At 37.1% G+C, this 13711-nt stretch overlaps 1 protein-coding gene across 1 annotated transcript in view; it reads right to left on the bottom strand.

Annotated features, from left to right (window-relative positions):
• Nucleotides 1-844: 844 nt before the first annotated feature.
• Gucy1a3 (guanylate cyclase 1, soluble, alpha 3) overlaps nucleotides 845-13711 on the bottom strand; it is a 72113-nt gene continuing 59246 nt past the window's right edge. Inside the window, exons 8-10 of the mRNA XM_013029825.1 lie at nucleotides 12963-13106; nucleotides 9002-9156; nucleotides 845-2117 (exon numbers count right to left, since the gene is read on the bottom strand). Of these exons, the coding sequence (XP_012885279.1) occupies nucleotides 1913-2117; nucleotides 9002-9156; nucleotides 12963-13106 (504 nt within the window). The 3' untranslated portion in view covers nucleotides 845-1912. The remainder of the gene's footprint in view (nucleotides 2118-9001; nucleotides 9157-12962; nucleotides 13107-13711) is intronic.

The following is a 13711-nucleotide window of genomic DNA, read 5'->3' as shown; positions in this document are numbered from 1 at the left end:
CAAAGAAAAAAAAAAGGAAATGTCCATCTTTCTTTTTAATAGAAATTCTAACTGAGTTTCTTATTGTAAGACTGTAAATCTATAAATACACTTCCCTCAGACCTATGGTACACCCAATAACAGGGTGGGTTTTCAATGAGACATATCCAGTCCTTTAAGACATTAGAGTATTTATTGAACAGTAATCATTGCAGTATATACAATAGTGCTCCTGCTATATAGAGGTCAACTAGGGATTACTTTGCTTCCAAGCCTGGGCACAAGTAGACAAACTTAAAGAACTTTTAAACTGAGCTACTTTATAGAACCCTAACTAAGCAGTCAGTGTATGTATACATTGTATGGTTCTGCTGATCCTGATTTACATGCTATAATCCTCTCTTGCTTTCAAGTTGATCTCTTTTTTTAAGTTAATTAATTTTAATCAAAGTATGAGTACATGATTATATACAATAACTGCACAGATATTAAGTGGCCAGTAAGTTGATCTTGCCTCAAAAAATGAATCCTTTTTTGAAATCAAACTCTGATTTCATCAGAAAACAGACTGACAGTAAATATAAAATTTCATACTCTGTTACCATAACACTATGGTAAAATACTTGTTTAGCATTTGTGAAACCCTGGGTTCCATTCCCAGTGTAGGGTGGTAACATTCAAGCTCCAGAAAAATGGTTAGTTATTTCTGTGATGCAATCTCAGCCTTGTTTTTTTTTTTTTAATCAATACTAGTGGTCTCCTAAGAAAATATCTTAAGATATTTCAAGTAGATAAAATAATTCACAGATATACACTTAATAATATAAAAACTTGATTCTAATATATATACACACACCATAAATGCTTAGCACAAATATTTAAGGAAAATGAGCTACAAAAATCATTTTTAAAAGTCTATTTTCCACTCCTGAACTTAAGAATTTTTTCCCATGGAAGTTGTATGGCTCATCAAGGCAATGGGTGATGTCTGCTGAATTAGACCCAAGTTATTCTCAGTGTGTGTGTATGTGTGTGTGTGTGTGTGTATGTGTGTGTGTATGCATGAATGTGAATGCTGTATTACTTTATAATTTATCCCTTGGATGCACACATTAATCCCATGTTGCTCCATTCTTGCATATTAATAGAGGCTATAACCTTCTATTATTTTGGATATTTTTCTGTTACAATACTCAAATGAATTACTAGAAATTAAATTGCTAATATAAATTAATACAGCCTTTGCCATGTATAAAATAAAAATAATAAATGTCTAACCAAAGAAAATTCTTATGGAATGATACATTGTATAATGGGAAAACTCTAAAAATATTATTTGATAGTCACAGAAAAATTTGTAACATATTGTAATATAACACATAGTTGTTTATTTTCTATAAAAAAACAAGAAATAGAAAGGTGCAACTGAAGAAAAATATCTCAACCTATTTGCTTATATCTGCTAACAGCTAAATTAAGCATGACAATCAGATGCACAGTTGAAAGATTGAAATATCTTAATGCTTCCAGGAGTAGAGTCACTAATCAAAAACTTTTATTAAGGTGACACTATCACAAACACACGTTAAATCCAGGAGCTTTTCCCAAGGCAGACGCCAGCAGGGGACTCCATTGCGTTATACATGTGAGTACAATAATTGGTATATGTACAAAGTGCTGAATTTTAGGTGCTGGAAGTTAGTGATTGTATAGAACAGAAACATTCCCCCAAAGTCACACTTTGAGGTTTGTTTTCTTTAAAGTACTGAGTGATTATGTTATTGTCATGTTACACTGAAGAATAGATTGTGACTTAACTCCTGAAACTTTAATACTGCTCTTTTAACCTTCTGAATCTTAAAGTGCTTTCAGAGGTCCCATACATCCCCATAGGAGTCAAACCCCAAATACAAGGAAACAAACATCTGCCTCACTAATCTATCCCTGAAGCTTTGCCTAAAAAGTTGGCATTGCCATATTCAATGTTGTTCTTTTGGAAGGATGGTTTTGATTCTGTTCCTTCTTGTTGATAAGCATCCAGAAAATGGCAGATTCCAGGAATTTCACTGGGGAAATTTGGTGGAAGCTCTTCCCTTGACCGAGGGGTAAACACAAAGCCAGGGCAGTCTTTGAGCAGTCTGAAAAGATTAAAGATATTAATACGTGATGATGTCATAAATTAGTGAAACTTGGGAAAAGAAGATAATATGGTTACTAAAATATTCTAATGAAACCAGGAGCCAGTGACTCACACTTGTAATCTTAGCTACTCTGGAGGCTGAGATCTGAAGATCAAGGTTCAAACTTTCCCTAGCAGGAAAACCCATGATACTCTTATCTCCAGTTAAGCTGTGGTTTAAGTGATAGAGTGCTAGCTTTGAGCCAAAAAACCTCAAGGAAGCACCCAGAACCTGAGTTTGAACACCAGGATCAGCACACACACACACACACACACACACACACACACACACACACACACACACACAGATTCTAAATGATATTATCAGACATTTCCACAAAAGAAATATAAAGAAAAATCAAATTCATAATAAGAATTCTACTAACTAATGTGTCTGACTTACATTAGAAGAGAGTAATTATAAAGTATTATTGTAGAGATACAGTTTTGTAAAGCACTTGTGACTCACGCATGTAATCCTAGCTACTCAGGAGGCTGAGATCTTAATTTGAAATCACCTTTGGCAGGAAACTTCCTGACACTCTTATCTCCAATTAACCCCCCAAAAGCCGGAAGTATTCCTATGGCTCAAGTAGTTGAGGGCCTTGAAGGCCAAAACTAAATGACAATGCCCAGATTCTTAGTCCAAAGGCAAACGGTGGCAAACACACAAACACACACATACACACAAATAAATGAGTAAAATATAATAAAAATAGCTAAAAGTTTAACAATAGCAAAGTAAACCTCACGTATAATTATAATAGTATTGATACAATTTCTTGGATTGAAAATGGTATGTAGTGTCCATTTATCAATTCATTAATTGTACAAATATAACAGAGTACAAATCAAGGACAAGGAGTTATAAAAATATTAAACATATGTGAAAATAAGTTTTGAGTATTTTAATAAGATTTTTATATATTCCAAATTACTGGGATGCAAATAAGCTTCATTCAGACATACTGGCTTTCTGTGTACTATTTGATATGTATGTGGAACATTTATCTTCATGAAAGGTTCTCTCTAACCAACTTGTCTCTTATTTGTTACTATGGCTATTCAATTATGTTAACTCATTGTAAATTCTAACCTCAATGTTTACATTTATGGCTCCTCACTCTGTTTCCCTACATTTTATTAAAGGCAAAGTTAATAAGCATTCTACATAATGTACTCCTCAGGCCATGGATGAAATTTTGTGAATAGTTTCAGGCCCTAAACAAACTTCTATAAAAATATCCTTTATCATTTTTGTTCAACCAGATTGTGGCCCTCTGTTTACCAGTCCATGGGCTATGTCTGAATGAAAGAGACCAAGGAGGCTAAATTGGATTCTGTACTGTGATATTATTCTATGTACTGAAGAAGTCAATTGGATAGAAATCCACATCTCAAGACTAAGTCTTTCAAGGAACACAGCATGTGAAGAATCTGTCAATTAAATTTTTTTACTAGTACATAAGTAAATATGGAGTCATAAAACTAATAAAACTAATAGATATTATGCTTTCATCATAAAAATCGACATTGTTGAGTGACTATATTATATAAAGCCTATTATTTGAATATACTCCAACCATTGGTATAAAATAGACTGGCTTATCTGGAACACAAACACATATTATGCAACAAGTTCAGTATGTGTCTGAGTCATATGCTATATTTGACTCCCACTAGCTTGTGAATCAATTATTAAATATTTAAGACTTTTAGAAGACAGACCTTTGGTGTGAATGTGGTATGAAATGTGCTGAAGTAGGCATGTTAAAATCATAGCAACTGGGCTTGGAATGTGGCTTAGTGTTATAGTGTGTGCCTAGCATGCATGAAGCCCTGTTTGATTCCTCAGTATCATATAAACAGAAAAAGCACTGTGGTTCAAGTGGCAGAGCTCTAGCCTTGAGCACAGAGAGGGCTCAGTGATAAAGCCCAGGCCCTGAGTTCAAGCCCCAGGACCAGCAAAAAAACATTAGAACAACTGATAAATATTACAAATCAGCTGTTTTTCCAGAAAAGTCACTGAGTTAGGGCTATGTAAATATATATATATATATATATATATAGAGAGAGAGAGAGAGAGAGAGAGAGAGAGAGAGACAGTATGTTCATGTAATGTAATGTTCAATATAATGTACATACATTATATATATTATATAATATATATTATGCTTTAAAAAGAAATCATAAAACCACTAGCCAAGTACTAATGGCTCACACCTATAATCCTAGTTAACTCAGGAGGGTGAGAAATAAGGATCTCAGTTTGAAGCCATTCTGGGCAGGAAAGTGGAGTTGTGGCTCAAGTGATAGAGTACTAGCTAGCCTTGGGCAAGAAAGCTCAGCAGCTCAGGGACAGTGATCTGGCCCTGAGTTCAAGCTCCAGGAATGGCACCCATATACCCATACACACACATAATCCCAAAGCCAATATTGGGTACATTCAAAGAATATCATAAAGAGACATGGGTATCTTGAATGAGGACACTTTTTTTTTGTTTTTTTCTGGTCAATTGTGGGGCTTAAACTCAGGGCCTGCATTGCTGTCCCTGAGCTCTTTCACTCAAGGCTAGTGCTCCACCACTTAGAGCCGTAGTTGTACTTCTTTTTGGTTTTCTGGTGGTTAACTGGAGATAAGAGTCTCATTGACTGTTCTGCCCAGAACTGCAATCTTCAGATCTCAGCCTCCTTCATTGCTAGGATTACAGGCATGAGCCACCAACACCCATCTGAGGACCTATTTTTCTCTGGCTTTGAATTTCTATCTGAAGGGATGTGAATAAGAGCTGAGTTTCTGCCTTCTCTGTGGCTTTTCTCCTCTCAGGTATGTCATATATTATTGATGAAGTTGGGAGAAAATGCTGAACATGCCCTGTACAGTTTCTTCAGGGCTGTATCGGGGATCCTGCCTGTCTGCAAAGAGCATATGGTCTCTGCTGTTCCTGCAAATTATAAAAGAAGACAAGATCTGGTATGTCTGAAGTGGGACTATTGGTGACATTTTATAGTTATTAGTTTTAGCTTATGTTTCCATTCTTCTAAGTGAGGTGTGGCATCATTTCAAGTTGATCCTCAAGGCTTGACTAAAGGAGAATGGATTAGCTTAGGGCATAGTATGTGGAAAATCATTTAACCAAGTTAATTTTTTTGTGTGTTGGTTGTGGGGCTTGAACTTAGGGCCTGAGTGCTGTCCCTGAGCTCAAGGTTAGAGCTCTACCACTTGAGCCACAGCTCCACTTCTGGTTTTTGAGTGGTTAATTGGAGATAAAATTCTCATGGGAACTTTTTTGTCAAGGCTGGCTTGGAACCCCAATCCTCAAATCCGAGTATTCTGAGTAGCTAGGATTACAGGTGTGAGCTAACTTGCCTGACTTTAACCAAGTCAATTTTAATATGCCATTTACTCATTAGCCATGAGGAGACCTAGAACAGGGTTTATGAGTCTGTAGCTTGGTGAAGAATTATGGAATGGGCTAAAGGCTTAAAAAGGGTGAGAGGATTCCTTTTTAAATGATTAACTTTCACGTGGACTTTTGCTGCATTGCTCAGGCTGGGCCCTGAGTGATCTCTTGGCTCAGCCTTCCCGTTATCTGAGACTGTCCCTGTCCTCATGAACAGTAACTCATGAAAGTTAAAAAAGAAAATGGGTCAGAGCACAGGAAAGCACTAAAATAAGTGGGGGGGAAGGAGCACAAACAAGACAGTGAGACAGTTCAGTCATGAGAAAAGTTTTAAAAAATCAGGAAGACATGGCATCAAAACACCCCATGTTAGAGCCTTGCCCAGATTCATGATGCCTTGGATTCATTGCCAGCAATGTTAGCAATATGGAAATCAGGAAAGCTAAAGAAAAAAGTATCTAAAGGACGACTGCCTTTCAAGCCTATACAATTGTGACTGCGATGGAAATGGAGACGATAAGGAGAGAATGGACCAGGATGTTAGCAGGGTATATATATGATGCTTCCCTGCTGTAAGAATGACTCCACCCAGTGAAGCCTAAGGGATAAGCATTGATAGCAGTGAGTGAAGGAGAAGTAAAGGGGGGAACAGAAACAATGAGTGTAGACAGGTGCTTTGAGATCAGCTATGTAAATCAGCAGAAATCTGAGATGATTGTTGATATGAAATTAAAGAAGTTTCTATGTTTTCAAGAGAATTAATATGCTTGAGTTCTACAGAAAGAAATAATTGCCTCTAAGAGAAATTGACTATAGAGAGAGAAGTTTGTTTTAGGCAGCAAAATTATTAAGCAGGTAACAGGAAATAGCAAGACTATATTCCAGCAAAGACAGGGCAGCTAACCAGTGTAATATAAAAGAAGCTAGAGCCTCTGAAGTTACTACTCTCATGGCACTCACAACATGTCAGCTGGCAGTTCTAACCAAACTGCTGTGCTTTTGTGCAATATAAAGACATGTGATCAACCTAGACTGGGTTAGACATGAAACATTGCTGGAGTTCCAGGGGTTCTCAGGCTAGACTTAGTGGTTCCCATCTATAATTCCAGCTACTGAGGAAGCTAAGAGTAGGAGGATTACATTTCTAGGCTGGCTTCAAGCAAAAATCACAGGAAACTATCTGAAAAATAACTAAAGCAAAAAGGGCTGGCATATATGGCATAAGTGCCAGCATACCCATCCAATAAGCACTAGGCCCCAAGTTTAACCAAAAAAACACAACAAAAAAAGTTATCCTGAAGAAGATGAAAGATAATTTTCTTGGTGTCAATTAGCTATGATACAGAGCTCTTTTTCTCCACCCTGGCACTTGAACTTTGGGGCTAGGCATTATACCTGAGCTATTTTGCTGAAGGACAGTGTTCTACCACTTGAGCTACAGCTACACTTCTGGCATTTTGGTGGTTAACTGGAGATAAGCTTTCTGGGCTGGCATTTTGAACCACCATCTTCAGATCTCAGACTGCTAAATAGCTAAGATTAGAAGCATGAGCCACAGGTACCTAGCATGTGACAAAATTTTTATTACAGAATAATTTTCTTCCTATATGAAATAGCTCATTTTCTTGTTAGAGCCTACAATGGCAGCTTTTAGGATTATGGTGTATAGGAGAGGAAAAAACAGATCTTCTTGTAGATAATACAGTAGTTTTCAACTCTGCCAACATTTGCTTCCAATCCATAAATCAGCAAATTTTAAACATGTTTGGTGACCTAAAAGTTTTTTCCTAGAAAAATCTCCCTGGATATCATATAGTAGGGAATTGAATTAGCCTTTATCCTTAGTAGCAAGTGAGCTTTTAAAGTCCTGAGGATTTTCCAAGTTATAGGCATATCGTTATTTTTCATAAGCCCTTTGGGTTTGAAGTAATGCCATGACCCCAGAATGGGGTCAGGATTAGCCTTCCGATTAGCTATGATACAGAGCTCTTTTTCTCTTTTTCAAGTAATCAGAATGCTGGCATTCTGAACCAGCCTGACACTGGACAAGGAGAGAAGGCTTTGAAAAGGAGCTCAGTTAGGGGCATTTGGGACTCTCCAGAGTTCATGTTTCATGTGGTTAGTCCTGATGTATATCCTTTAGAATTAAATTATAAATAAGTACAAACCTTGTCTGAGTACTGGGAATCTATGTATATAATTATTTGACCTGAAGAGTTCACAGTAATATTCCAGTACACTGATAGTTAGAGTACTAGTAACCTGTAGACACTAGACATATGTCTTGTAATTTGAATAATGACAGTTTTATTGGTAATATGTTCCATAAATTGTATTAACAATATACTATCTCTGGCTTGTTACTGCTAGAATTACACCGCAGTGCATCAGATATCACATCTCAAATGTTTACTGATAAACTAAGATCATTTATAAGGGCTTTTTTGTTTTTTTTTTGGTGGTGGTGGTCCTAGGGGTTAAATTCAGGGATTGAGTGCTATCCCTGAGGTTTTGGGCTAAAGACTTGTTCCCTACCACTAAAACCATAGCTCTACTTCAAGCTTTGTGTTAGTTAATTAGAGATCAGAGTATCATGGACTTTCCTGCCTGGGCTGGCTTCAAACTGTGATCCTCAATTCTCAGCCTCCTGATTAGTTAGGATTACAGTTCTGAGTCACCAGTACTGGCCTATAATTGCTTTTTAATGAAGAATGACAAAGGATGTGAAGCCTGTTAAAAATTACTATTGGAGATAGGTGCTGGTGGCTCATGCCTATAATCCTATCTACTAGGACACTAAGATCTGAGGATTACTATTTGAAGCTAGCTGAGGTAGGAAAGTCCATGAAAGTTTTATATTCAATTCAGAACTAAAATGCTGGAAGTTGAACTATGAAAAAGCTAAGGAAAAGCACCAGTCTCTGAGTTCAAGTTCCAGTACTAGCACAATAAACAAAAAATAATAATTGGGTAACAACTTTTTCATAAGGCTAAGTAGTAGTTTAAAAACTGTTTTTTAAATCTTTGTTTTCTGTTTTTCATTTTTAATTTTTTGCCAGTCCTGGGGCTTGAATTCTGGGCCTGGGAGCTGTCCCTGTGCTTTTTTTCCTCAAAGCTAGCATTCTACCACTTAAGCCACAGTGCTACTTCTGCTTTTTCTGAATTGTTTATTGGAGGTAAGAATCTCATGGACTTTTTTGCCCAAACTTTCTTGCCTGGGCTGGCTTCAAACCACTATCCTTAGATCTCAGCCTCCTGAGTAACTAGGATTACAGGCCTAAGCTACCAGCACTAGGCTAAGACTGGTTGTTTTCTTTTCATTTTCTTATAAGATTACCTAAGAAGAAGAGAGTTAGGGAGAATCAACAAACCAATAGGGAGAAACAACAACTATATATAAATAAAAGCAATGGGTTTCAGGTATTAATGCAGTTTTTACCTGTAAGTTGTTGGACTGACATTGATTTTCCTTGGTACACTGCAGGACTCAAACTTGTTAGCCAGGGTGACATTATTTCCAAAAAGACAGTAACGAGGCATTTTAACTCCAACAACTCCTGCAAAAACGGATCCAGAATGCAGTCCAATTCGCATCTGAAAACAGAAAAGAACACATTGTCTCTAGAAAATCACTTCCAGCTTCTGAAAATCCGATCTAAATGCTTCTAGCAGCAACTCTCACCACACTCAATTACAAAAACATAACCAGGTTGCAGGTGTCTCTCACGTGTAATACTACTACAATCGTAGTTACATAGAAGATTGAGATGTGAGGTTTGCAGGTCGGAACCAGCCTAGGCAGATAAATCTACTCTTGTCTCCAATTAACTACCAAAAAGCTAGAATGGGAGTAGTGGCTCAAGTAGTGAAGTGCCAGCCATGAGCAGGGGGATGGGAGGAAGCTGTTTGAGAGCATGAGGTTCTGATTTCAAAGATCCGGTACTAGCAACAAAAAGAAAAAAATAACAGAAAAGGAAAAAGAAAAAGACAAAAAAACAGTTTTTAAAAGACTTGATTTTGGCAGTACTGAGATTGGAACTCAGAGCTACTTTCTTCTTAAACATGTGTATTACTGCTGCTTGAGCTGTACTTTTAGCCCTTTCTGTTCTGAGTATCTTGAGATAGTCTCACATTTTTTCTGAGGTTGGCTGTTATCTTCCTATTTATACTTTCTTACTTAGCCAGGAACTGGGATGATAGATGTGATCCACTGCATCTTGTCTTCTTTCCTGTTTACCTGGGGCCTTACAAACATTTTTGCTCAGGCTGGTCTGCAATTATCATCCTCCCAATCTCAGAATCCCGTGTAGCTTGGAATGATTAGGTGTGTGCCATTGGGAAAGAGAGAAAGGGTGTTATAAACATTTTCTTAGCACTGGGTCTTAAACTGTGATCCTTCTGGTCTCTGCTTCCCAGTCAGCTAATATGATAGGTTTAAAGCTCTCCAGTACCAAACTTTAAAAGATGTTTTGACTTAAAATAGTTTTGTAAACTGGGCACAAGTGGCTCATGCCTGTAATCCTAGTTACTCAGGAGGCTGAGATCTGAGGACTGAGGTTTGAAGACAGCCTGGGTAGGAAAATCTATGAGACTCTTATCTCTAAATAATCAGGAAAAATAAAGCCAAAGTGGAGCTGTGGCTCAAGTGGTAAAGTGCTAGTCTTATAGCACACAAGTTCAGAGGCAGCATCCAGGCCTTGAGTTTAAGCCCCAGAAACACACACACACACACACACACACACACACACACACAAAACAGAAAAAAGAAAAATGGAATTGTTGATTCCAATGACTATAATCTATACCCATGTAAATAAAACTGCAGGGCTGGGAAGGTGGCTCAGTGGTAGATCGCTTGCCTTGCATGCATGAGTCCCTGGGTTCGATTCTTCAGCACTAAATAAGCAAAAAGAAAAAAAAGCCGGAAGTGGCACTGTGGCTCAAGTGGTAGAGTGCCAGCCTTGAGCTGAAGAGCTGAGGGACAGTGCCCAGGCCCAGAGTTCAGGCCCCATGACCAGACCCCCCAAAAAAATTAAAAACAAAAAAACCTGCAGTATGCCTAGTAGGTGTTGGGGCAAAAGTTTGAGAACAAGGAATGATTTGGAGAGGCACTGAGATGATTTTTTAAAATTAGATTGTCTAACATACCTGATTTCTTGATTATTTGAGAGGAAGTATTGCCACACACAGCAAAATTTTATATTAGAAACGACAATCAGGCATCCTGTTCACTATTTTCCAAATCTGCATAAGTTTGATTAGGTATGTGCACTTTAAACAGAGGTCATGGTCTGTGTAGCTTAGATGTAATTTAGAAATATAGGATGCCAGTTCAGACTAATTTTACTGCTGATTTCATGAATTCGGATGTTTCTGCTAGAGACATCGAGGCTCATGTTTCAAAAGGTCATGTCATGAATTCTGCAAAAGTTCCATAATATATTTTGTATTAGGAGATGTACATTCAAAGACAAACTCTACTAGTAACTGACAGTGTGTATTTTCCATGTCTTTATCTTTTTTATAAAAGATAGGGTTATAGGAGTCTTAATGTCCAATGTATATCCACACTTTCCTGATGCTCAGCAAATCTTCAACTCTGTCCCTGAAATGTTTCACCAGTAGCTTCTAACTCCCTCAGCTCTTTCCCAGGACACATACATTTCTATATTTAACTTATCAACTTACACATCACTAACGCTAACCTGTTATTACTCTGATATCATCTTTAAAGCTAGTAATAAATACTTCTCCCAACATTTTAAAAATACCTTTTCAAAAATAACTGCACTCATGTTATTATTTGTTCCTTCTCAATACATACTTCTTAAGCATAAAATTAATTTGTGAATAATTAAATGATCTTATTGTTAATGGTCTGGATATATTTACTTTCTGGCTCTGAATTCTCTCACACAAAAAATAGAAAGAAAAAAATATAAGTTCTCCTAGTCTAAAAATGCAATTATAGAAATGAAGTCTGGGAAAGTGAGATGTTGTGATACTTTTGAAATACACTTGGCAAATGAGTTCACACTCTTCCTTTAGATATGGAGTCCAAGCCATTTTTTTCTTTGTCCAGATTTGGGATAGCTCTGATCAATGATCTGTACTGTCCAAGGTTAAGTCATGAAATGCTGTGTTGCTTTACCCTATCTTATTTACTGGGATGTGAGTCCCCAGGTAAGAGGGAGACTACTCTGAGAATGACATGTTTCATCTTGTAGACCCTGAGGTAAAAGTACCAGCAGAATACCAGCTTTCTGCTCTTCCTCACGAAGGAACTAGGCAACTAAGAGAGGTGGCCATGTTGGCTCAGAGCAATACGATCCCAGCTATTACAAGTTGCTTCAAGCACTTGGTTTTTCCCAGCTAAGATCGAAGATATTCTGTTTCAAAGACATAATGGCACTCCTATAATTTATACAAATTCCTGATACTCAGAATAATGCATTAACAAAAGATTTGTGGTTTCACATCACTAAATTTGGAGAATTATATTACATAGTTGATTTAGAAAATAGACATGACAGCTTAGAAAAATGGCTTCTGTTAAGGTTAAAGAAAGACAGTGCTAAACCTGAAATTACTACACGCACATTTTCTACTTCCTAAATGTCATAGGTCTCCATATGGAATTCTACACTCCTTTTAAGATTACATTTCTGAGGGGCATCAGTTAGGGATTCTTCTATAGTAATTAAGGGTAGAGTCTGTGTCATTCTCATATTCTCGTAGGTTCATTTGATTATTTGTGATCATTATGGCATCTTTTGGGGATCTAGCTAATATGGAAACTCTGCCATGTTATAGACCTTGGAAAATATTGGTGGATTCATAGCCAACATTTGTATTAATATAAAGTCCTCTACCAGAAGCAATGAAACTTAACTGTCTGGGACCTTCTAGATTCATTTAGATGTGATGAAACGAGGCACTTGCATGGAATTTCGAAGACTAGCTTTTCTGTTGTGAGCATGTATGAATGAACTTCTGGGGTTTCTATAGAATGCTTAGGAGAGGTTCCATTGTTCAGGCACACATCTTAGGATGGTCTCTAATGTAGAATTTCTATCTTGCTGATTAAAGCAGCAGTTTTCTGAGCATAGTTTCTTTTCTTATCTTGGCAATGAGGCAGCCAGCTTCTAGACCATGGGAAAAGGTAAGGGTTCTGCAAGGTGACTTCTGGAGACATTTCTTTGAAAGCCCAGGTTACCAATGGCTTCTCCAGTAATATCAGTATTCCTTAAGTCATTAGATAAGCTATAGGAAATTTCTTTCTGCTTAAACTAGTTAGAGAAGATTTTGCTCTCTCCAGCTAAATTGCAACCAGTAATCTAGTGTCTCAATACTCCACTAATAAATTCTTTCTCTAATGATATCTCATCCCTATATCATACCTTAATAGGCTCTCCATGGGGAGACATGACTTCATCAGAGAGCTCCATCATCTTCAGGGCCATCAGGGCAATCTGGACAGCATGGGTATCACTCTCTCTATGCAATCCCCCAGCAACACAATATGCATCACCAATGGTCTCCACCTGGACATATAATGTATTGGACATATTCAGAATAAAGTTTAAGAAAAGCCACTTTGCAGAAATCAAGAACGATACAGCAGGAAGCACAGGTAAAATCTGATATTTTTAGCAGTGACTTCCCTTTTCAAGAGTGCCATCAGGTGTACCCTCCTATTTCAAGACTGCATGAGGGCAATACAATCCTGTGAACACAATATCAAGTGGCTTTTTCTTACACTCGCCACTGGCTCAGCATGCCATTATCCTCTTGCTTTCTATGATATAAAATAGTATTTGTAGACACAAATGATATAATGGTATGTTTAGGATTAACAATAAATTGTTTAAGATACTAGAATCACTTACTCACTAGGAAAATAGTGTTTTGCATGAAATCACCTCCTCAGTAAATAACACGTAAGTATAGAAAAATGTGTACTGTACAAATAAGACACAAAATGTCATCAGAATACAAAAGATTGTTTTTCTATGGACTTTGGGGGCATTTTACAGTAATAATTATGTGTCTATGTAGATATTAATTACAAGGACAGAAATAAAGTTAAATCATAAGAGAAATACAATGAGTTTGGAAGGTTATTGGATTTCAAATTATTATACAAAAG

Source organism: Dipodomys ordii, unplaced genomic scaffold (genome assembly GCF_000151885.1).
Source record: "Dipodomys ordii isolate 6190 unplaced genomic scaffold, Dord_2.0 Scaffold123, whole genome shotgun sequence".
NCBI classification, from domain to species: Eukaryota; Metazoa; Chordata; class Mammalia; order Rodentia; family Heteromyidae; genus Dipodomys; species Dipodomys ordii.
Note: the sequence above shows the minus strand (reverse complement) of the source record. Positions and strands in the feature narration are given on the sequence as shown.